The sequence below is a fragment of the Melozone crissalis genome, unplaced genomic scaffold (genome assembly GCF_028551555.1).
Source record: "Melozone crissalis strain CALT ecotype California unplaced genomic scaffold, PUWL_Pcris_2 ptg000034l_1, whole genome shotgun sequence".
NCBI classification, from domain to species: Eukaryota; Metazoa; Chordata; class Aves; order Passeriformes; family Passerellidae; genus Melozone; species Melozone crissalis.
The window spans coordinates 4,249,965-4,274,542 of record NW_026535812.1 but is presented as its reverse complement, the minus strand read 5'-3'; the positions used below and the strand labels follow the sequence as shown (position 1 = coordinate 4,274,542).

The window sequence follows — 24,578 nt, the reverse complement described above, 5'->3', positions numbered from 1 at the left end:
CTGGGTATTTCAGTGGGTTAAAAATCTCAGGTGTTGAGTTGTTCTGTTCTATTTTTCTCATTAGCAGAATAACAAGACTTGTCTAGGTAGCTCTTAGGCTTCTGAAGGTTGCAGGAGGGAGATTTTCTGGACTATTAGAATTGGCCTGGCTTTCTGCTGCCCCTTCCAGATGTGGTACTTTATGTATAACTTTAAGTGCCTGACCCAGTGAAAAGTTTAAGTGTGTATTTTATGCCTTAGTCTGGGGCTCTTGGCTCTAAATACCTGAATTTACCTGTTAAACTCTGCTGCCACTGACATTAATAGCAGCCTAAATGGTTGGCTTCCACTGTGACTGGGCTGGACTATTTATTTAATACACCTCTGAATTTTGTTTCAGTGTAGCCTTTACTTTGACCACCAAACTCCCAAAAAACTCACTTCCTTTTCAAACCAGGGCACCTAATAATGCTGATTCTGCTATTTTTTGGTAGATTATTGGCCCATTAGAGGATGGAGAGATGTTCAACCAGGATGATTTTCATCTCCTTGAAAATATAATCCTAAAGACATCAGGACAGAAAATCAAATCTCAGATTCAGCAGCTGGGATTTGAAGAAGATCTGTAAGTAAACAGCTGTCACTAAAAATCTCAGTTAATTCAAGAAAAGCTGACAGACCTGTAGGTTATAGTTTTGCTTCTTGGCAAAGATATGATGTACAAATCTATTTTCATTGAACTTTCAAGAGGTTTTACACCTTAACGATTGAATATATTCTTAAAATACTAGACTGAAAAATTATGGAAATACTGAAAAAGAAGTAGTGCTCAAAAGTAATTATCTTTTATGATAGGACCCCTCTCAAAAGTTTCTCCACTTAGAGGATTGCTTCCTAGTGCTCAGAGTTGCAGTGTAAAATGGGAAGAGCAATGGAACAAGGGTTTGATCTGAATGGCTTTCAGGTCCGAGTGGTTGGTGAAGATCAAGAATGCAGTTCCTGTAACATGGTGACCCCTAAAATACAGCTGTTCTGTATTTGTTAGACTTAAATCCTTTGGTATACTCAGTAATAAGGCTGCAACCAGTTTAAATTACTGGTGGATTAACCCTTAAATATGTTTAATTCTTCAGAGCCTGTGTGGAGAGGTAGTAGGAATGTTTGGTATCTGGATTCTGTTTGCCTTCCCTTTTGCTGCTGCCTGACAGAAATGTGATAACTACAGCCTTTTTTCTTGATATCTGCAAGGCTTATTCTTTTCCTTCTTTTCAGGGCAAGTGACTTGGTAATGAAAGTGGATGCTCTTCTTTCTGCTCAGCCAAAAGGAGAGGCAAGGATTGAATATCAGTTTTTTGAAGAACGATACAGGTATAGAATTGCTGCACAAGGCTTTTCTGTGCCTTTTAACTTCCCCATTGTTCTGTGTTGCATTTATTTTAAAAAACATCTAAGTAGCAGTAGGAAAGTCCCCAGCAGTTTTCAGAAAGATTCCAGAAATTCATTTTATCTCTTCACCTATCTATATAAACATACATGTATATGTCTGTTTTTTTCTCTATTAAGTTTCTGAAGGTGCACAGCATTTAGGAAGTAATTTCAGTTCAGGACAAGATGGATAGCAGTGGGTTGTAATGCATTTCAAGTGTTTATCCATGTATTTGGTACTTTAAAATTGTATTTTCTTCTGTTTAGTGCAGTTAAACTGAGACCAAAAGAGGGGGAGACATACTTTGATGTTGTGGCTATTGTTGATCCTGTGACCAGAGATGCTCAAAGACTTGCTCCATTACTTTTGGTACGTAGGCAGGGTTGTGAGAACTTCAAATTCCATCATTTTGGAATGTTTGCTTCCTCTTTGACTGTGTGGTGACCAGTGACTTTCTAATAGTGTGTCTGAATTTCACAATGCATTTATCAGTGGAAATGCTAATTAAGCTGTATTGCACGCTTATAAAATCATACTCAGCTATTGTCCAGAGAGCTTTTAGTTTCACTATTCTAACAGGTTAGTTTGCAGTAACTCTGTTCTTGAGGAGGGTCTCAGCTAGCCAAAAAGAATGCCTGAAATATGAGGAGCAGGTAACTGTGCTTAAAACCACCAATTTAAAAGGGGGAAGGGGTGGTGAAGAAAACCACAAGGAGGGAGGATTGGGAATGAGCAGATAAATCCAACCTGAGGTCCCGTCTATTAAACAGTGGTCAGCTCTCCTCATTAGCATTTTAAGGGATGTCTCTTTCTCATTACTTTAGGTTTTGAACCAGCTGATAAATATGAACCTGAGAGTGTTTATGAATTGCCAGTCCAAGCTTTCTGACATGCCACTGAAAAGGTAAGCAGTTCCATGATACAGGGTGGGCAGAGAGAGACAAACCTGTAGGAATATGCAAGCACAGAAGCATGGTCAGCTGTCCCATAGGATATCTCAATAACTGCTTTGATCTCATTTATATAATAGCATCATTTCCCACAGAGAATCTGGGAATTTGTGGATGGCATGAAGTAATTCTGCTATTTTACAAGTTGGCTGCTTTTAATTTTTTTTTTTTTTTGTATTTATATAAAATTAAATAACTTACTAGTTAAGTCTTGCAGAGTTTGTTTTGGTCCTTCAGGATAGAAATTCTGACCTGTCCTAAGGTTAACACAACCTGCATTGCTTTGGACAAAGGCTTGGAGACATCAGAGATCAGGGAAAGCTGATGGCATCTGCAAATACAATGAGAGTGAAATATTAGTAAATTTTGGCAGATGAGTTTTCTAACATTTTCTCTCTGAAATTTCAGCTTTTACCGCTATGTTTTGGAGCCAGAGATTTCTTTCACAGCAGAGAATAACTTTGCTCCAGGACCAATTGCCAAGTTTTTGGATATGCCCCAATCTCCACTGTTCACTCTGAATTTAAACACTCCTGAGAGCTGGATGGTGGAATCTGTTAGAACCCCCTATGACCTTGACAATATCTTCTTAGAGGAGGTAAGAGAAATCATCATGTTCCTACCGCATTTAAATGTTGCTGCTTTTCCAGGGCTTGTTTTTATTTAATGGGAAAGAAATGCAGAATTTTAAAATGCCAATAAACATAGAGTTGTGGATATTACTGCATTTACAGACCTCTAAATGATTTCTAGGAGGGGAAGCATAAGCTCCCCAACAGCAGGATTGCTGTTCTCAGTTACTCATGGATGCCTGACTCAGGGGTTCAGACACCATAGGCTTGGAGCAGGTCCTCCCCCTTGCTCCTAGAAGCCACCAAGCTGGTTTTCACTAATTTCATAGTTCTTGTTAACTGGCAAACACTGCTGTGGTCCACAGAAGGATGTGTAGTGTCAGTGCAGCAGTAAAACCATGCAGCAGAAATCCACTCAGCTGCTGTAGGTTCAGGAGCTTGAGCACACCTTGACTCAGACTGTTGGACTGTGGGTCTGGGCAGTGCTGCCCCACATTCAGAGGGAGAAATAGGGAAAATCCCTTATTTTTTTACCTTATTGTAAAGGTATTACACATGTGTGTGTACCAAGACTGTCAAAGCCTTTACAGAGAGGCCTCTGGAAAAGGGACAGTGTTTGCAGCCTTGTGGGCATCACAAACATGGGTCCCCTTCTCACTGATCACTGTATTGTTAGTCCCTATTATTAGTCCCGTCTTACTTCTGCATCTCTCTGATATTGTTTGGGAATATGATGTGGTATTGTGGTATATCTGGTATTACTGATCCTGTACTGGTTATTCACAAATCTGGGAAATTGGGTGTGTGTTTTATGGTTTTGGTTTTTGGTTAGTATGTTTTGGTTTAGGAATTTCTTGCTTTTCATCTCTTAACCTAACTGTAAAGCCATAAATGAAGCATTGATACTACATTTCAAGCCTCTGATTTCCATGCCTGCCCCATTGATTAATTGAAAACCTGAGAGAGAGGGGGATTAAATGCTTCAGGCATTCCAAGTGCATTCTTGAGCTTCCAAATAAACAGCAGCTTTACTTTTGCAGGTGCACCATTTCCAGTTCCCAATGCGCAGTCTGTTGGTGCTCTAGCAATTAATGTGTCATTTTGGATGTGCAGTGAGAGGAGATGCTTTGTGGGATTAGACTAACATTCTGCTCATGTACTGTCCTCAGGCTACATCTGAATTTGGCCTGGTAGGGACTGACCCAAGTCTTTTGGGGTTGTGAGTTTCTTTTTTTTGGTTATTTTTACCTCTTCTCTTTCCTTAGCACCTTTGTTCAGTGTAGAAAAACAGGAATGGGTGTGTCCTGACAGTACCCTAGTGCACTGTAAGAGCAAAACAAAATGTTTATTTCAGATGGCTGATACTAGGTGAGACCAGCTTTAAACACATTTACAGTCAAAATTCTGGATCCCATAATATACTTTTTATGAGATACCAATTCTCCATTCACCAGTAAATGTTAAAAAAATAAATTGTGGAATAGAGCAACAATCCTTCCCTTTTCCTATCCTAGCATATGTTGAGATTCAAATACTTTTGGTCTGGGCCACTCTTATATTTGTGTGAGGTTTGTCACCTGAAAGAGCTGAGTTTTTTAAGGTTTTCTATGTATTTGTCTAACAATAACATTACTCTGGTGAAATAGTTTTTTTTTTTAATGACTATAGCTATTCTAGAGAATAAAAGCTGGCACTTTAGAGCTCGTGCTGCAGTCAGCAGTGTCTGCTCCTTTCAGGTGGAGAGTGTTGTAGCTGCAGAGTATGAGCTGGAGTACTTGCTGCTGGAGGGCCACTGCTATGACATTACAACTGGGCAGCCACCTCGGGGACTGCAGTTCACCCTGGGCACCTCCAGCAGCCCTGTCATCGTGGACACCATTGTCATGGCCAACCTGGTGAGTGTTCTCCTGGAATGGCACAGCCAGCACAGCCCTGCCTTCCACCCCTGGGTGTTTCCTAGCATGGGCTGTGGGTTTGGGGTGTAACTTGCACTCCACAGCTGATGCAGATGCACCAGAACCCCATCATTCCTCACACTGATGTCTGAAGCCTCACACCTCTCACCTCTTTCAAGATGAGCTCCTTTCCCTTCTGAGATATTCTGGAATGTCTCTAAATGCTGCCAGTATTCTCAAGCAGCCCCTTTCCAGGGGAGCTCAGTTGTTTTCCTGGGACAGGGTCCTACCTGGGCCATCTCTCTGGTGCTGAGCTTCAGTCTGTCTCATTTTTGGGACCCATTTCTTCAGGAGACCTGTTCCATAAATGGAGAGAGTCAGCAAGGATAATTGGCATTGTAGAAAATAAAGGAAGTGTGAAAGAATGGGATTTGCTTATTTCAGGTGAGGAAAGATGCTGGAAATCCAAGTGTGTGATTATTCCCTGCTGCTGCTTTTGTAATGTCACTGTATAAGGGATATGTCTGTTCTCAGTGTCCACACTGGAGCAGGGGAAAGGTAATGGACTGAAACTATGGCAGAGGAATTTTGCCACTGGAGTGTTTTCTTGATATGTAATGTTAGTGAAAAACTGAAGTATATTACCTCTTGTGTTGTTTTTTTTTTAATTTTTAAGGTTTTTAAAGTTATTACATTTATTTAAATGAATTAAAAGAAAAACAAGGAGAAAATATTCCTTGTTTCCTGGTGCTAAATATTTACTTTAGAATTCTTACTAATTTTCAATTTATGCCTTTTCTTAGCCAGAGTATATCCTACAGTGATGTAGTATTTCTTACTGTAGAAAGAAAGATGTGCCTTATTTTACATGTGATTTTACATGTGGTGTGTTTATATTGGGGACTAAAACTCAGAAGTGTCCTTTTTCTAATTTAACTACATCAAAATTTTCAAAAATATTTTAAAATTTTCTTATTAAAGCAGCTTGGCTCACATAGGAACTGCAAGCATTTGAAGCCACAGTACAAAAGTGAATGGGAGCATCTCTACAGTTGCATGTGTCTTCTATAGGTCTAATAATCTAAATCAATGAGGAAAATATTCAGATCTGAATTTGAATCTTAAGATCTGAATCTGAAGCTTAAAAAGACTTGAACACAATATTTGAATTTCTAAGTTCTGTAGAAGAGATATCTTGTAACATGTAAATTATGTTACTGCTTCTGCTCTAGCATTACCACTCTGTAGAGCTTCAGAATTCCTTTAGATTTTCTTGTATTATCACAAATTAGTGTTTTGAAATTCCCTCACTCCTTCATGAAGGCAACCTTTTGCAGGAAAAGGCTTTGGGTTTGCACTGCTCCCATCAGGACAGTGAATATTTTGATCTAACAAATAATGCCAGACTTTTTCAAGCTTCTAGCTCTTAGGAAAACCCAGCAATTTTGAATGGAATGATTTCTGGGGCTTTTCTCCTGTTCTCTGGGTTTAAAACCCTTAATCAATGGGCTTGCAAATAACATTTTAGATCTTTAACAGTGAGTCAAAACACATAACTTTAAAGCTAATTTTTCTGCATTTGCATTTTCTGGAAAGTGCCAAATATTCTTTTCACTTTACAGGGCTACTTCCAGTTAAAAGCCAATCCTGGTGCATGGACTCTAAGACTGAGAAAAGGCAGATCTGAAGATATTTACAGGATCTACAGGTAGGCCAGGATAAGAAATACTTCAGTCTTTTTCTTGTAAGCTTCTGAAGTAGGTAAGCATTGTAATTAATATGTGAATCTAATGGTTCCCTTGCCAAAGTGTGGTGACCTGAACAGCAAATTAAACAGCAGATTACATGTCATACTAAACATAGGTTATGCAAGGTGAAATTAATTAATTAAAAACCCCATTAAGTGTGTTCAGATAAATGTATTTGTTTCTTTGGCATGTCTGAAACTTGTTTTGCAGTGCTGAGGCTAAATATATGTATAAAAATGGCCAGAAGAAATAAAAACCATATTTTTGCTTTGTAGTAAAAATCAGTATCTTGCTCTATTTTCAGCCATGATGGCACGGACTCTCCACCTGAAGCTAATGAAGTTATTGTTGTTCTCAATAACTTCAAGAGCAAAATTATTAAAGTGAAGGTGAGTTTATAAACCTAAGGTGCCCTTAAAGAAATCTATTTGATCAACAGTGGGGAGAAACTTGGATTAAGGCCTGAAGCTCCTTTCCCATGAGCACACACTTGAGGCAGTCTGCACTAAGCTCACCTCACTGTATCAGGGGTAGAGAGCATCATCTGTAGCCTTGATTTGGGTTTTTAATACAGGAGAGAATGACAAAGTCCTGTTCCTTGTGTATGTCCTTGAGCTACAATAATACTCACATTTTCCTGACTGCTTATAACTTCAGGAAAAAGCAGTTTTGTATGCCCTGTGTCTAGTAATGTGCACATGTACATTATATATTACATATGTAGTATATGTCTAGTAATAAACATTCAGTGTGTCCATTGAGCCATCATTCTATCTGTCAGAGATTAATTGTATTCATTTAGCAATGCATTTTGTGTCACAGGCTAGGTGAGAATACATTTGAAAAAAAAGAAAAAATGGTAAATTACTAATCTGCTGTCTCTTAGGGGTTGCCTGTCAGGTAATGCCATAGCTGAGAAGTTCAAGGAGAATGACTGGTAGATAAGTGATGGCTATAACAGAGCCAGTTCACACTGGCAACATTTACATGTGCTGGACTATTTTTGGGATGTTCTACCCATTCACTCTCTTGTCCTGTGTATCTGCTTTGGAGTCTCAGTGCCAATTATACCAGTTAGAGACTGGTGGAGTTGGTGTGTTGGTTTTTTGAGGGGTAGAGGTTGTTGGTTTCTTTGAAGGTTTTTCTTTGCCAGAAAGATCACTGGCATCCATCTCATTAAATATCTCTTAGAAAAGCATTTTAACCATCCAGACTAACATGCCTTTGGTGTCTAAAAGCTCCTTTGCAATCTGTTTGGAAAAAGTCACTCATTACTGAGCTGTTTTCCCAGAGAGCTTAGGTTACCTGTCAGCTCATGGGGTGTAATTCAAGTAGGTAAAAACAGAACCAGTGTCAGGATAACACTCCTGACAATATCTACTCAATATGTGGTTCCAACTCACTAAAACCATGTCTTGCTCCACAGGTGCAGAAAAAGTTTGATATGATGAATGAAGATCTGCTAAGTGATGGCACCAATGAGAATGAATCTGGATTTTGGGAATCTCTGAAATGGTAAAACTAATTCATTGATAACTGACACGTTTCTTGAAACTGGAAAACTATTTGGCAATACCATGGTGTCTGTGAAATCCCACAGCTGTCTGTTAAGTCTGCTTGAATTCAGGGCTGTCATTCATTGGACTCCTATGTTTCTAGAGATCTGGGCTCCTGCTTTGCACCTGCTTTTACCTTCCTTTACCCCCCTGCTACTTGTGAGCCTGAAAACATTGCTCCTTCCCAGGAGCTGCAGCTCAGCCAGGGCTCTCTCAATCAAAAATGTTCATATCTGAGCTCCTGGACCTTCCCTGTCCTTGTGCACAGCACTCTGCCTTGGGAAAATGCCCTGGGCAGCAGGGAATGGCACCCAAAGCACACAGACCAACTGTGTTAAAGCAAAAAATGGAGCCATTTTCTGTATTTGCAGCCTTTCCTACAGAGCTGGCCCTTCCTAGCTTGTCCTTCACAGAACCATGTTTTTTCTTTCAGGGGATTCACAGGAGGACAGAAGAATGAAGATGTGAAACAGGATAAAGATGATGTACTAAATATATTCTCTGTGGCTTCAGGACACCTGTATGAGAGATTCCTACGGTTAGTTGAGAATTCATAACCCCAATGTGCCAAAGGGTGGTGGCCTTGCACAAGGAAAAAGGTTACAATCTACAAGAGTATATAAAACCCCACTTTTTCAATGCTTTAGAAGTCCACTAGAATCTGCATCTCCTGTGTCATGAGAACTTCTGTCTGCAAAGCATTTATGAGTTAAAAATAGACTTAGTTTAATAGATGGTGTGTTGCTGTCCTAAATTTTCTCACTACAATATAACCAATGTATTGTTAAGAAGTTACAGAATAAGTCACAGTTGCTTTGGAAGGAATCTGAGTTTCTGTTGCTCTCAAAGGACTGTAAAAGCCAATAGGTTGTATATTCTCTACCTAGATAAAATATAGAGATATTGGGGATTTAGTGATTTTGTTGATAAAATTAAGCAATTCACAATAGGCTGAAGCTACCCACTTTTTCTTTATTTATGAAGTTCAGTTACCTGACACATAACTGCAAATAATTTAATCATGTAGCCCAGCAATTTGTGATCTATTCCACAGCTCACTTTTCATGGATGCCACTTGTTCCTGTAACTGCTTTATTTTTTTTTCTTTTGATAGCATAATGATGTTGTCTGTGCTGAAACACACCAAGACTCCTTTAAAGTTTTGGTTTCTGAAGAACTACTTATCACCTACATTCAAGGTTTGTTACTAACTAGAAATTTATTTGGTGGTGGGGGAAAGGTGCCACAAGCTGCTTCCCCCTCCCTTTCCCAGCATCACTTGGCTAAACCTGAACTCACCCAAAGCTGGAGGAAGCCTCACAGATGGGAATGTCAGCTGATGTGACAGTGGGCCAAGTTTTTCTAGTAAAAAAATTCTCCCAATGCTCTTCTCTCATTTTATGTGCTCCCACTTACACTGCTGTGTACACCCCTAAAACAATTGTCCCATCTGTGAATTTTTATGATTTGAGTAATGCATTCTCATCTGTGGATCACTATGAAATGGCTCATAATGGGCAAAAATGCTGAAATAGTTAGTTGCCTTTACAATTTGTATTGATTGTCAACTTGGCCTCAGTGTTTTTGTGTGAATTAAAAATGAAACTAATTTTCTTGGTGGTATTTAATTTTCTGATGTTCTGTGCCTTCGACTGAAGATTGTCTCTTGTAATGTGCTTTTCTTTTTCCTGCAGAGGAACAAAGAACTGAGATAAGCTGCTTTTTTCCCCTCCCTCTGCAGGAGTTCATCCCATACATGGCCAAGAAGTACAATTTCCAGTATGAGCTTGTGCAGTATAAATGGCCACGCTGGCTGCACCAACAGACAGAGAAGCAGCGAATCATCTGGGGTTACAAGATCCTCTTTCTAGATGTGCTCTTCCCATTAGCTGTTGATAAAATCCTCTTTGTGGATGCTGATCAGGTAACACAGAGGCTGCAGTTATTTGATCTTTTATTTTTTCCTGTTTTTTTTTTTTTTGTTAATAAGTTCTAGAATATAATTTCCATATTGTTGGAAGGGTTGCAAGTTTGAACCCTTCACAGGCATGACTGGAGGTTGATTCTGTAATTATGGCATGCTTCACTGAGGGCTGGGTTTTGTGCCTGTTTGCACAAGATTGGTTTTGTTGGCCTGTCTTTTACTGTTATCTGGTTCCTCATTCACTCATTGTGATTCCAGCCAGCTTGCCAAACAGATTCTCATTTCACCCTTCCACTTTTGCAGTTCAGTCTGTTCCCCCAGCCTGCAGATCACTTACCACAGATGGTATTTTCCTAACTCATCAACCACTCTGCCCTCCCAGGCCCTGCTTTTACCTTGGCTAGAGGTAGAGAAGGCAGATCCCTTGCGCACAAGGCCGTGGGAGGCTTTGTGTGTGCCCCCTCCTCAGCTCCCGGGTGGGAAGGGCAGGAAATGTGCACAGTGAGAACTGCCAAAGCTACTCTCCAAAGTACATGTGAAATGAGAAGTATTATCAGATTATCAACAAGTGAGTGTGAACTGCCTGGGGGGGTTTGGCACATGTTCAGTGTGAAGCCATGCCAGGTCAAACTGAAGCTGAAGGATCAGTTAGGAGAGATTTCCAGCTCTCCAGTTGTCATTTTGGACAGTTTGTTTCTCTGCTTGTGAGAGACACTAAGGCATTTTTTCCCCATTAGAGTGGTAGTTTTAAAGTAGTGCTAGTGCCACATCTGTGTTAAAAAGCCATTAAAAGGCTTTCATCCCTGAAGGGTCTGCAAACACTAAAGAGGAAAGGATACCAAGAATCCCCGTTCATGTATAGTGACAATTCTTGCTGCTTATTAAGAAACAGTTTTGCACTTCATCTCTCCAAACCAACCCCCATCAGGTTATTTGAAGCTCTATTTTATTTGCTCCAGCTCTTAGGGCAGGGGAGACAACACTTTTTGTGCTGTATTTTTGTACTACATATATATAATGCAAAAAACTGCCACATATATATCAGGTAATTCTTCCTTTATCTGCTTGCTCAGTTTGAATTAAATCCTATACAGCATTTGCAAACAACCCTAGAAGGGCAGGCTCCTAGAAATGAAAATAAAATGTCCTTTCCCTTCAGATTGTGCGCACAGACCTGAAGGAATTGAGGGATTTTAATTTGGATGGTGCTCCTTATGGATACACCCCCTTCTGTGACAGCCGAAGGGAGATGGATGGATACAGGTTCTGGAAATCAGGATACTGGGCAAGTCATTTAGCTGGAAGAAAATACCACATCAGGTATGAAGAATTCTTCTTTTTTTTCCTAAAATAGAGAGGTTGCTACTTGGATTTAGCAGAAAACTAGCTGAGGTATGCAACACTGCCTGAAAACCACTTGTTGCTTCTTGTTGCCTCTTTAAGGTTCTGTGGCCAATGAAGCACTAGAGACACTGAAGTTATTTTCAGTCTGCTACAACTTTTAGAGATGAAGGACTGAAGTGTTAACTAGCAGACATCTTCCTTTGTTAATAACAAATGTTGGAACAGGCACTGCATGACAGCAAAGCTAAGACAGATTTGTTGAAAATTCTTTTTTGTACATGCCATGACTTGGTTAGAACTGCTTTCCTGCCTTGTAATAGATCATAGATGTGCTGCCACCCTGAGACTGTTTTAGGGTATTGTGTCTCAGGGGTTTAGTAGGGCTGCAGTGTTACCCCTCAGTGAAATTACTAATTGCAGTCATTACTAATTGCAGTCATTACTAATTGCATCATCTCCACATAGTGCTCTGTACGTTGTGGATCTGAAGAAATTCAGGAAGATAGCAGCTGGAGATCGACTCAGAGGACAGTATCAGGGTCTGAGTCAGGATCCAAACAGTCTGTCCAACCTTGATCAGGTGTGCTTTATTGTGTTTGTTTTGTTTTACTGGGCTATGGTGTCAGGATGGGACTTGGGATTTTCCCAGAGGTCTTTGGAATGGGATGAAGTGTGGATTAATCACTTTATATTTGCATTGGGGAAAAAGAAAACTCTTACAGAAGTTAACCTTCACAATCCTGTTGGTTTGGGAGGGGGGTTGCTCCTCCCATCCTGCACCCTGTGGAAACAGCCACTAACTCTTACTCTGCACAACAGGATTTGCCAAACAACATGATCCACCAAGTACCAATCAAGTCCCTACCCCAGGAGTGGCTGTGGTGTGAAACATGGTGTGATGATTCCTCAAAGAAGAGAGCAAAAACCATTGATCTGGTGAGTACAGGATGATTCTCTCACTCTTACAGCACAATAAAATACAGCAACCAGTTGTAGAGGCACTTCCCTCCCTCAGCCTCTACCACTACTTGCACATTTTCAGCACTTGAGTTTTTGCCATTAGCTTCTGTGTTTCTCTTACCTGGAGCAGTGGCATTGTTATGAATTTGGAAAGAGACTTTGCACTGTTCTCTGGCTGAAGATCCCTGCAGAGGGGAGCACACCTCTGTTGAGTGCAGACACCTTTTGTAGCCTGTCTGTTCTGTTTGCAGTGTAACAACCCAATGACCAAAGAGCCCAAGCTGCAGGCAGCCATGAGGATAGTTCCAGAGTGGCAGGACTATGATCAAGAAATCAAACTGCTCCAGAGTAATTTCCAGAAGGAGAAGGAAATGGGAACACCAGCTGAGATGCCAGGACAACACACACATGGTAATTTTTCTTTCTGTACTTCTGTGACTTTCTCTGTGCCTTTTGGTCTTGTGCTGTGTCCTCCCTCACTTTTACCATGCAGGGGCTGAATGAGGGCTGAATTAAATCATCATGGGATGGAAGGAACTTGCTGAGCAAGTCTGGTGTAATTTAACCTAATTCTGAAAGACAGAGAACAGATTTGTTCCAGTTCTGTAAAAGACCCTCACTGTTCCTGAAATTTTATGAGCTTGGCCTTTTCTTAACCCTTAAAGTTCTGCTACACGCTGTGGGTGAGAATTGTTCTTCAGGCACTGGTACCTTGCAAAGAACAAGTCTTGGGAGGCTTTATTGATTCTCAAACCAACCTGCCAACTGAGGCAGCTCAAACTGAGTGCTCATTTTTCTCTCCTCTTCTGCAGATCCAGAGGCACATGTGGAATTATGATCCATGGAGACAAATTCAAGTTAGACTCTTTCATAGACAATTTTTATATTGGAAGCTAGTTTTTTTCCGGTGTGTCTGCAAAACTGCTGAATAATTGAATGGGATGATGTATGCATTTCTATTCCTTGCCTTTGGGTTAATTTCTGCATATGAAATAGGATCTGGATTGCTGGAATTAGCATTACTGGTGTTTTTTGCACCTGTGGTGGAGATGAAAGAGCCCATGATGGAATTTAGTGTTTCAGAAACAAAACTTCACAACCCACCAGAAGAGCCACAGCCTGTTCCTTCAGCTGTTGCTGCCTCCACCACTGCTGAAGCTCCAGTTTAGCCTCAGATCTAACTTGAGAGTCTGGGAATTGCAGACATACATCCTAACCTCATCTGATGGACATAATTTTTTCCAGGTAACATTATAAAGCTCGAAATTATGCCTTGAATTTGGGACACTGTTTCATCTTCAGGTTTTCAAACAATTGAAAATACTCCTTGGATTTGTTCAGTCTGCCCTTGATTTTGTAACAAAATCAGCATTATTTTGATTTTCCATTTTCTGTCTTCATTTATTGCCCAACTTTTGATGGTTTGGCCTAATGTAAAGCTCTACCACAGTCTCTTTAAATGCCCATCCAAATGCAAATGCCTAAGCTCACAAAGTGAGCAGAACACAGAATTTGGCAGCTGAGTTCATCCTAACCTCTATGACTTGAATCAAAGTGCCCTCCCTTCCTCCTCCTCCAAGTGTAAATCAGTCTGCAAAACTGTCAGGGCCTTACTCTTGCTGTGGTTCATTGATTCATGAATGTTTTTTTGTTTATGAAAAATCTGTGGAACTTGGAAGTTTATCATCATGTAAATTTCATTAACTTTATTTTTCTTCAAACAGAGATGTTGTCACATCAATAAAAACTTCAGAGTTCTTAGGTCTTAAGCCTTAGTTCCCACTTTGATCATCCTTTTTCCTTGCACACATTACAGTCCTCATTTGATTTTGGGGTTTCTGGATATTTCACTTGCATTTGCTTTCATTCTGTGCATAGACAAGGGTGTTTCTTCTTGCAAGGATTAATTACCCTGAGCTGTTTTATCATTCATGTCTTCATTTTGAAAGATGTGCTGCTGCTGCCATAGTTCTGTACTATGAACATACCAATTAAAGAAAACCCTCAAATCCAGTTCCCCCATTTTGTAGGGTTAATATAGTCTGCTCCCTGTAACTCTGAAGATTTGAAATGTAAAAACTAAAAGGAGATTTCTAGTACAAAATATAGATACCTCTGCAGCTTGAGAAATCCAAACTTTTTTGGTTTTTGTGACTCCCTTGTTTTCATACATTTATCAATGTTTTGTGCTGTAAGACCTTCAACCCAATAATCATATCTCAGTATAAGAATATTGAAATATTCTTCTGGAATTGCTGTGTTAGAAATGCTATCATGTTTTGGAGGAATCTGAAAGAAGACATCAGTAGTATTTAAACTGTTCAATAGTGTGATTTAAGAGAAAAGGCAGCTCTTCTCCAGCCAGCTGAAGGAAGGGCCCAAACTCCTAAAAAAAGCATTAAGAGCAACTTACAGAGTTTATCAGCTTAAGTATTTCCCACTTTGTGGGGTTTTGAATTCATATATTCTGTCTGGTGTCTCTGGAAATGACAGGTGAGGTGCCTTATGCTTCCCATCAAAACTGCTCCACTTAAGGATAAGCAGGACTTTTTTCTAGTGTAAAAGACAATACACCTGCCAACAAATTAATTACATGTTGTGTCAATTAGCCTCTTTTAAACAGCTAAGACAGCACAGGCAAGGTTGTCCTTTCTGTGTTCTGATCCAAATAACTTCAGCCTTGCTGGAGCACATGGAGTGGCACAGGGAGAAGTGGGCAGGAGCTGTACACCACTTATTCCTTCTGGAGATGGATGGAGCAAGAATGTGCTCAAGCCCTCAGAACAGGAGCAGCTGTCTGTGAAACAAGGCCCTTTCCTCTCTAGAACTGTATCTGGCTTCTTTTTTCCCCCCAAATTATGTTAGGAGCCACAAGACTGAGAAGAAAACCACCTCTTCAATTTAGCACATTTACAATGCTTTGTTGGATAAGAAAATACTTCTAAATTAAATGTCAGTTACAATTGTTTTTTTTAAAATGTGCTCCTTCATTCTGATAGTTAATGTATGTACTTGAACACCCACACTGCATCCTATTGTTTTTTTTTTAATGATAAGATCTCTCTGGCTATGGAGGGTATTTATGTCTCCAGTTAACAGATACCATGCTCTTCATTTTTTTATGAAGAAATAAAAGTCATCGAACTCACAATTGATACAGAAAGAAACCAGAAGCATACTGTGAGATTCTACACCTTTGCAGTACTTTAAGGTGTTCTCAAGTACAGTATAAAATGTACGTGGGTATTGATCATTCTGAATGTCAACTATTCCCCATTTTTCCTGAGAAGCTGCTCTTTATTTCCACCCAAAAATGACAATCAATAAGAGAATAATCACTTCTTTTGGATCTGTGCATGTGTTTGCTCTTAGATGCTCAATGGGGCCTTGAAAGACAAATAGTTTGTCACCCTCATGTAGAAAGCATCTTGTAGAGAGATGAAATTAATCTATTAATGAAATAGAGCAGCTGCTGTTCATATCACTGATGGCCTGGTCCTGTCACTAGCAGAGTGATGATAATTAGAAAATGAGGAGTGCAGAGGTCACAGTGGGGTTTTGCATCCCTCAGAGAAGAAAAGCCATGTCTAGGGTAAGGTGATGACATTGTTCCATCTCTGGCTACAAAGCAGCTTGACCTCTTGGTGAGGAGTTCACACTTGAGAAATGCCCTCTACTTTTATTTTAAAAGGAACATTTCACTGCCTTACTAAAAGCAAATAGCAAAGAAACAAAACTTTAAGATTTCTCTTTCATTTAGCCATATAGGGTTATAAAGAAAATGAAAGGGACATGTAAAAGCAGTAAATACTCAGTAACAGTCTTAGGAATCAGAACATTGTTAAATTATGACCTGGTTTTATCCTAACCTTCTGTAATCTGTTCAAGAATATTCCATAACTCTGTGTGGCAAGTGATCCAAGGTGTGGGAAGCTCTCTTTACTGACTGGCACTGAGATCACAGTCAGCTTCCCCAAGAACAAGATCCAACACAATAAAACCTCTGCTGTTCTTTACCCTTGTCTCTCCTGTCAATTGCTTTGGGGCACATAACTGAGGTTTTAATAGTGTTCCTTGGAGTACATTTTTCACTTACTGCATGCAGGTGTTGGGATGCTGTTGAAAATCTAGAAGGGAAAAAGAGGAAAGGGTTCCTCCTCCCAGCCAGTCTTGTTAATCGTGGTATTTGAGTAACCCCTAAAATTCTGTTAAAAAATAGGAATATTTTATATCAATCTACCTTTTAGGTCTTTTTTTTTTTTTTTTGGAACTCTACCTACTGCTACTATAAAAGAATGTTTCTATGTCAGCTTTTTGTAATTTTTGCATTTGAGTTGGTTTTACACTGATCCTTCACAGTAAGCACTGGGAAAGTGATGCTCCTGAAATACTTCCAAGTACAGAGATGTGTCTGAAGTTCTTTCAGAGCTGGGAATGAATTCCAGACTCCTGTGGGACTCTCAAGGCCTCTTTTCCAGAGCATCTTTATTAATCAAAGAGCTCTAAAATGGACAGCTTGACACAGGAAGCCCAGCTGAATGCTACAGAGACTGCACTTGACTGTTTGAACTTGCTCAGGTTTGGAAATTGAGACCAAATCCCAGGAGACAGCTAAAAGAGGAAAAGGAAGCAGCCAGAAAGAATAAATACCCATCATATGCCTGTAACCTCAACAGGATTTTGCACTCCTCCCCTTTTGCTTTTTGAAGTACATTGAAGCATGTAACTGTATATACTTAATGCTGAAGAACTGGTCACCCTCCACCCCAAAAGAGCTGCATAAATGAGAAAAATTCTGATGGGGGAGTGGGGAGAGGGGATGCAAAAAGTAGTTTTGAATCCTTTTTTTAAATAAAATTTTTAAAAATTGTATTAACCTGGATACAACAGGTTTCTTTGATGGGCAAACTATCCCATTCCTTGCTGGTTTGCTGTGTACCATTTAGGCTCTTTCTGGGGAAGTTACAAAGCCATATGAGGGCAGACAGCACTTTGTCTACAGGTGAACAAATCACCAGGCCACAAGCTGCTCTTGCTGCCCATTTCCATGTATTTTATCTTAAAAGGAAAATGCCACTGCTTTACTAAAAAGCAAGTGACAAAGAAATGAGACTTGGAGATTTCTCTTTAATTTAGCTGTGTGGGGATATAAAGAAACTGAATACTTGCACTGATTTAACAGTGCAAGTATTATTTAACAAAATGAAAAGTCATCATTTAACAAGATGAAAAGCCACAAAAATGCCCTTCAGAGTCAGGCAACACCAGTTGTGCTGCCCTTATCCTCAGGGCTTAGAGGGACAGGGATAACCCATGCCACTGTCCTATGCACACTGTGCTAATCCTGAAGGGGTCCTGCTCCCAAATTGCTGCTTTGGCCCATCCAAGGCACAGCTGGCAGTTCCTGTGCATACAAAAACATCCCTGAGTTCAGCACTCAGCACACACCAGCACTCCCAGCCGTGCTGTGGGTGCAGCAGCCCTTCCTGCCCCATCCCCAGGCACTCCTTGCCTGCAGCCAGCCCTGCCTGGAGAGCCCAGGCCGCTGGAGTTAATGCTGTGCCCAGCAAACAGCTGCAGTTCTCAAGGGAAACCCCTTGATCCACACAGGGGCTTCTGGCTGGAAGTTCTCTGCAGGCTCTGCCCAGTTTGCCAGGCCAGCCCTCCCACCTCTCCTTGGGGAAAGTGCCCAGACTGAGGGGCAAACCCCCAGTGAGGGTGCAGAGCCAGCCCTCAGCAGTGCTGGAACTGCTCTCCAGAGCTGCACCTGCTGTGTCCAACAAGTGCAGCCTGACCTGCAGCAATGCATCCCAGGAAAGGACTTAAACCTGTACCTGTACCCTCTGCACCAAGCCTCTCCAGTCTGCCATCCCCAACTCAGCAAGGCCCAGTGGGACACCAAGCACAGGGTTCCTCCAGGAACTGACCTTCCCAAAGCCTGCCACTCCCCCAGAGCTTTCTCAGTGTTGCTGCAGGGGGTGCTTCACACACCCCCAGACCCTGCAGGCTCAGCAAATTTTAACATTCTCTCAATTAAACATACATGATTGCAATATTTCCACAGCAAACTGCATACCAAGTGTTTTTTTCTATAGTTGTTATTAAAAGAAACCAACAGAAAAACGTCTCCAGTGCATTCTTAGGATCACAGTTTCTTGTTGCTTGGCTAGAATGTGTTTGGAGGCTTTCCTGTGCAGGTTTGAATTTCTCTGCAGGCATTCCATTTCCATTTAGAGAATGTTAAATGTTTGCAAAGTGTGCAACATGTTCTGTTCTCCAGGGTTAATATGATGACAATTCTCATAATATTACATGATCAATGTTATCACAACACATCACATATAACAATGAGATTAATTTGTACATGGACAAAATATTTGCTAATCTAAGTTTGTATTTGACCCAGGACTATTGTGGACAAGAACAATATCCCATAATAAAAATTTTGTAGCCATTGCCTTTTATGTGTAGCACAGGATTAATTGCACAATGTTCAATGAAAAACACTGAAAACTAAGTGAGAAGATTATCTCAAGAAATAGATAATCAGGATAATGTACCTTGGAGCTAAATTCACAGTGTAAAACCAATAGTGTACATTGATAGCACCTGAGAGTAATGCATGTACTAGGGAAAATTATATTGCAATATGCCTTGATTACCATCTGCTTGATTTTAATTAATTTCCTTAATTGGAGAATGATGCATTTTCTAATTACACATGAAAACACCACTAGCTATTGCACTCTTTCTCTACTGCACCAACTCTCCTGGTAGACCCACTGCCTGTCTGATTTATAAAGCTTCATCTCAATGAACATGGGCTGTTTAGCAGACCCATGACAATTACTCAAATTAATTACATATGAAGCAACATTCCAAACTTGTAATTTAGATGCAATAAAATTCTAACTGTGAATAACTCAGCTCACATGGATATAAGGATGAAACCTACACCAGAAATGTAATTAGAAAACAGTCCAGTTGAAGCTAGAATCAAATTTAAATTGAAATGTATCATCTGAGTAAATGCTTTAGAGATAATGGCTTTGAACACAGGCATAGAAATTAGTCTTTTTACTTTAGACCAAAAAGGTAGTATAATATAAAAATAACTTATCAGGTAGATAATAAAGTATTTAAGCCACAAAATCAAAACATCAATCCCAGAGGACAAATTTATTCTACTTGTAGCTGTATTGACAGTTAACTTAGTTATCGACAAATAAAGTTGGCTCAGTGACTTGAAGCACTAGCATTTCTTCACATCAAATGTCCCTCTTTTGGAATAAACCCATCAAGGTATTTCTGTCTTGTGGCTCAATCTCCTTTTGGATATAGTCCATTGCAGCTCAGCAAGGTACCTTTCACAGATTCCCATTTCTCTGGCTGAAGCTCGAGTGTCCTGAGCAAGAGGGGCAAGCAGCTCTTACCTGAATTATCATCTGCCTCATTTTTGCAAGGTTAATTCTATGCCAGGTATTTGAGTTATTTTGAAATGGGATCACATTTGCCTGCATTATGTGTTCCTGCCTTCAAGAGCAAACTGTGAACTCGGGGCAGTGCCTGGAGTGGGAGGAGGAAGCAGGAATCCAGACAGAGAATTCCAGGGGTATCCTGTTCACCTTGGAGGAACGCTGCAGCCAAATAGTGATGCTGTGATCATCTGCTGCCTAGTTATTCATCTGGACACCTCTGTTGATGTACAAAGATGTACCTTGATATCTAATCTGCTAAATGGAACATTTCTGGAAGTTTTAAATGCACAAAACCCCCTGAACTACGAGTCCCTGTTCATACTTTGCAGAGTGGAATATCACTGATATGATATTAAAAAACTCAGTCTGGTGCAGAACTCAGCACAACCTTTTCAGTACATTTGACCAATATCTTACTGGATATGAGATAAAGTTTCCCTGCATGGTTTTGATTCTCCATTCTTTAACACCTCTATTAGATTAACAAAGTTTGCAGTGACTAAGATTAACTCGGATGTGAAAGAAGAAAATAGCTCAAATTGCAGCATATGCAAGACCTGAAAGAAGTGTCAGACAAGAAAATTCAGGAAAATAATCGGCCAGAGGGCAACTGAAAAGGGTTTCACTTCCAAGGAGAGACTGAAAAGGAATTTGGGAGAAACTGCAGCACAGGTGAATACCCAGCCTGCCATACACACAGAGGGGAGGGCCTGATTACTTTATTCTGCAGTTGTGTCCCTGAGATGGGACTTTTTGGAAGAGCTGACATGTACATGATTGCAGTATTTCCACAGCAAACTGTATACCAAGTGTTTTTTTTATAGTTGTTATTAAAAGAAACCAACAGAAAAACGTCTCCAGTTCATTCTTAGGATCACAGTTTCTTGTTGCTTGGCTAGAATGTCTTTGGAGGCTTTCCTGTGCAGGTTTGAATTTCTCTGCAGGCATTCTATTGTCTACATATATGAGGTCTGCACATTTGTTTTAAACTGTGTTTAATTAAAGAAAGGTGATGTTTATTTGACTCTTGATGTGCTTTTTATGCTGCTCTCATACCCTAAACCATTTCATTTATGTGTTGTGCGTGTTTGCCAGTGGCACTAATGACTCAGTGTCGTTCCTTTAAGGGAACTTGAATGGAGCTCTTTGAATGTGTCAAAATGTCTTTAATTATTAAGTATTAGGAAAGCTACAAGGATATGGGGAATTGATCCTTGGAAACAAAATACCTGATTCAGGAAGGAGAACTGATTTGCCTCAGAAATTATTATCCAGATTGGGGTTTTGTGATGTTCTCTGATAATCCAGTTACACAATTTGACAACAAGAACCTCTTCTTGTCATGCTTAAATGCAAAGGCTGAGCCTGGACCTCCATCTCTGAGGACTGTTGTCACCTGAGGTAAAACCCAAGGTCTCCCAGGGAACAGACAGTGCAAAATGATAGTGTTGGCATGTGTTATTTCTCTATCCAAGCAGGTGGGCTCCCCTTGCTTTGTGGTCTCAGGCATTCTTACACTGGTTTTGTCAAAGTGTTGCAAAGCCTTATTTCATGTAACCTTCAAATCCTAACCATATATATTTTGGTATCTATACCAAAATAGAGATAAAATGGGCAGTTACACTCCTTTGTGTAAAAAAAAGTGTATGGGATTACACTTTTTATAGCAGAAGCAGTATTGTCAGCAAAGTGACATAAGTAGATTTAAGGAAGTAGAATTTTATTCCAAGTGGCCTAAGTTATTGTGCTAGGTGTAAGTTGATATTATCTCTACTTCCAGTCTACTAATTTTTAAATTTAGAAATACAGTTGATGAACATGCTGCATCTGACAAACTTATTCAGTCCTTGTGATGCCATGAGTAAATATTTAGATTGAGACAGGACAGCTTTCTCTAGGTGAAGAAGCAGGCAGACAACAGAATTGAGCAATGGTGATATGTATCATGCAGGAAATTAATTTTTTCTCAGGAAAGTTCCATGGAGACACTGGGCATACCAGTACAAGGCAGTATTATGGAGTTTATTTGACATCTGTACCTAAGATTAAATATCTGTAAGAGTATTTGAGGAGTGCCTTTTCCTACAGGACATTTTTGACAGCATTTGGTGGAATTCACAGATGTTGTGCCCTTAGGTGACAGTTGCCTTGATAGCATTTTGACAGAAATCTGCAACTCTTTTGTTAACAACTGGTAGGTGCAGTACAGCAGGAGGATAGTACCGACCTATTTGATGGTCCTGAAGCAAGAACCTCCTCTAACAATGATTTGTGAACTGTGGTGGGTGAATTTCTTGTCAGATCAGTTTGTACAATTACCAAACCTCTGCTAACTTTGGCAGCAAAATGATGAATAAAAGTCTCTACAGTCTTTTTGTGACATGTGCATGTAAGGCCTGCCAGCAGTAAGGATGCAGTGATGCAGACTTGCCAGTGCATCCTCAGAGAACTGTTCCTGTGGAGTTTAAGTTGAAGGGAATGATTAGAGAGTGGCTGCATTTTAAATGGCACAATTCTAAATTATCTTCCATCAGCTTTACAGGGGTGGTTTTGCAACAATCAGAATATTGTCTATTGGGAGTACCTTGGGTTTTGCTTCTAAGGTCATTGTCTTTCAAAGATTTTCTGCTGAACTTTTAAACTTTCTGACTCATTTCACTCTGAAGGAACAAAAGACAAATTGCAGGGTAGGCTGTAGAAGGGCTAAATTTCTAGAGATTAAAAAGTAATGATGAATTGTGTGCAAAATGGCACTGGTCCTCCTGCACCCTTCCCTTGGCAATTTCACTCCCCTGTCTGGAGGTTCAGTTGCCTAAAACTATTGCAATATCAAAAAAGAGGAAAGCTTTCCAGCCTGGAGGTATATGATATTTCATGTCAACAACAGAAGAAAATGGATTGACATGATTAGCTACATTTTGTACCCAACAAGAGCTTGCCAGGAAGATAAAGAATGTTATTGATGGTCAATTAATCTTTTCTTTTTGAAAGCCTAGGATGGGAAAAGGCCCCTTAGGGTTGATTTACAGGCTCGAATAGACACTAAATCTTCTTTCAGATGCCAGTATTTAGATGTCACTAGCATTCACAAAAACCTTTGCTCAGCTCTTGACTGGCCATGGGGGCAGCTGTCCCTCAGCAGCGAGGATTTTGCTGGTGAAGCACCTATAAATCTTTTTCTGTGTATTTGTGTATTTCTGTGTATTTGATGACAGTCTCAGCCCATACCTGAGATGTGCCAGGACTCACCTTGTGCCCACGATCTGGGGCTCTTTATAACAGTGGTAAAACACCTCTGGACAGTGGTGCCTCTGGGAAACAGATGAGAACTGCCCTGCCTTGGAGCAGGAATGTGCAGTGGGGTTTTGGGTGTGGGTCTTCCATTTCTCCTGATAATATCTAATGTCTGATGCAGAGAATGTTCTAGAAATAACTGCAGACCTCAGTTCTTCCCCTTGTTCCAGATTCTGTAAAGGAAAACACTTCTTAGACTCCCTTTCTGAAGTGACCATCAGACTGCAGAGTCACTCTCAAATTGCCCAAAACTTGCTTAGAATGGGCAGATAAAAGCCACAACTTTTAACAGAACAGACTGGAGATCAGCCAGTCACATCAGTGCTTTTGGCAAAGGTACATTGGAAATGGTAACTTTATTTTAGAAACTTCATTTATTCTACATTATTTCTGAATGAGGATTTTAAGAAACAATCATGTCTATAAATTGAAAAGTATTGTAATGTGCACAAAAGGATTTACATGTAGGGCTTAAATAATTCGACTCCAGTTCCTTTCAGTCTATCCAACTGCTCTCAGAGGCTTCCCCAAGAGGGTTTTTTATCTTTCAGGAGCAATTCTGAAACAAATAGTTTAATTTAGTAATTGCTTCTAACGGCTATCCTATTTGAGAAATGAGAAATGGGCAGAGATTGCAGTACTGCACAGGAGAAGGTAAGATTCTACAGTCTGAAGGTTAATGTTGTTGGTAAAACATTTTAATACTCCCTGATGCAAATTTAGGCAAAATATTCGGCTTTGCTTGTCTACCACTAAGATTCCACATTTTATTTTTAAAAAATGTATTTCTCTTTAGAGAAGTACAGATGGCAGTGTTGAATAAATTTCTGGAGCTGTATCTTCACAGAAAATATGGAGATTTAGTTTTTTGCTGATGATCTAAAGCTTAGTGAATGTCTCGCTAATTATTCTCCCAGGTCAGTGACCACTTCATTGTATTATCTTAAATAATTAAGTGGGTAAAGCTTCTGCTAATACTGGAGCACAGCAAAGATTTTGTGTCCTGTATAAATTGAGCATGAGTGAGGTGCTTGCAAGGTAGTTAATCAAAGTAAAGGGCAGCATTTTGAACCCAGCTTTTTAGCTCATCCAAAAATTTCTAAAAATTTCAGTTCTGTCCAATGCATTGAAATTATGCCGATTATATTAGCTGTGAATTCACTGAATCCATATTTTGAAGTTTTTCTTCTTATAATTAAAAGCTCTTTGAAGCTGAATTATTTAATAATTAGATATTATGTTTCTTCTGGAGTTGTAGATCCATTCCTAGATTCACAGCAGTTCAAGCTTTGCCATTTCTGAAATACGCTGCTATTTTCCTTAAACTTACACAGTTTTTGGCGTTTGAATGCCTAGACTCATTTCCCACATGTAAATGGTGGTTTATTTTTTTTGTTAAAAGCCAACCAACATCAACATTGCAGTTGAGTGCCTGTCACGTTAAATAAGCCC

General features: G+C 39.9%; 1 protein-coding gene across 4 annotated transcripts in view; it reads left to right on the top strand.

The window, feature by feature from the left end:
• UGGT1 (UDP-glucose glycoprotein glucosyltransferase 1) overlaps positions 1-17,226 on the top strand; it is a 40,930-nt gene extending 23,704 nt beyond the window's left edge. For 2 of the 4 annotated variants that reach the window (XM_054282499.1, XM_054282500.1), the window contains exons 25-41: positions 474-604; positions 1,252-1,347; positions 1,672-1,774; positions 2,230-2,309; positions 2,764-2,953; positions 4,664-4,822; positions 6,445-6,530; positions 6,875-6,959; positions 7,997-8,085; positions 8,560-8,664; positions 9,241-9,325; positions 9,868-10,050; positions 11,210-11,370; positions 11,860-11,974; positions 12,214-12,330; positions 12,606-12,765; positions 13,167-14,123. In XM_054282499.1, the coding sequence (XP_054138474.1) occupies positions 474-604; positions 1,252-1,347; positions 1,672-1,774; positions 2,230-2,309; positions 2,764-2,953; positions 4,664-4,822; positions 6,445-6,530; positions 6,875-6,959; positions 7,997-8,085; positions 8,560-8,664; positions 9,241-9,325; positions 9,868-10,050; positions 11,210-11,370; positions 11,860-11,974; positions 12,214-12,330; positions 12,606-12,765; positions 13,167-13,192 (1,971 nt within the window). In that variant the 3' untranslated portion in view covers positions 13,193-14,123. Of the gene's footprint in view, positions 1-473; positions 605-1,251; positions 1,348-1,671; positions 1,775-2,229; positions 2,310-2,763; positions 2,954-4,663; positions 4,823-6,444; positions 6,531-6,874; positions 6,960-7,996; positions 8,086-8,559; positions 8,665-9,240; positions 9,326-9,820; positions 10,051-11,209; positions 11,371-11,859; positions 11,975-12,213; positions 12,331-12,605; positions 12,766-13,166; positions 14,124-16,713 lie in introns of those variants that run through there. The other 2 variants (XR_008483316.1, XM_054282501.1) reach the window with 2 other exon arrangements.
• The last annotated feature ends 7,352 nt before the right edge of the window (positions 17,227-24,578 follow it).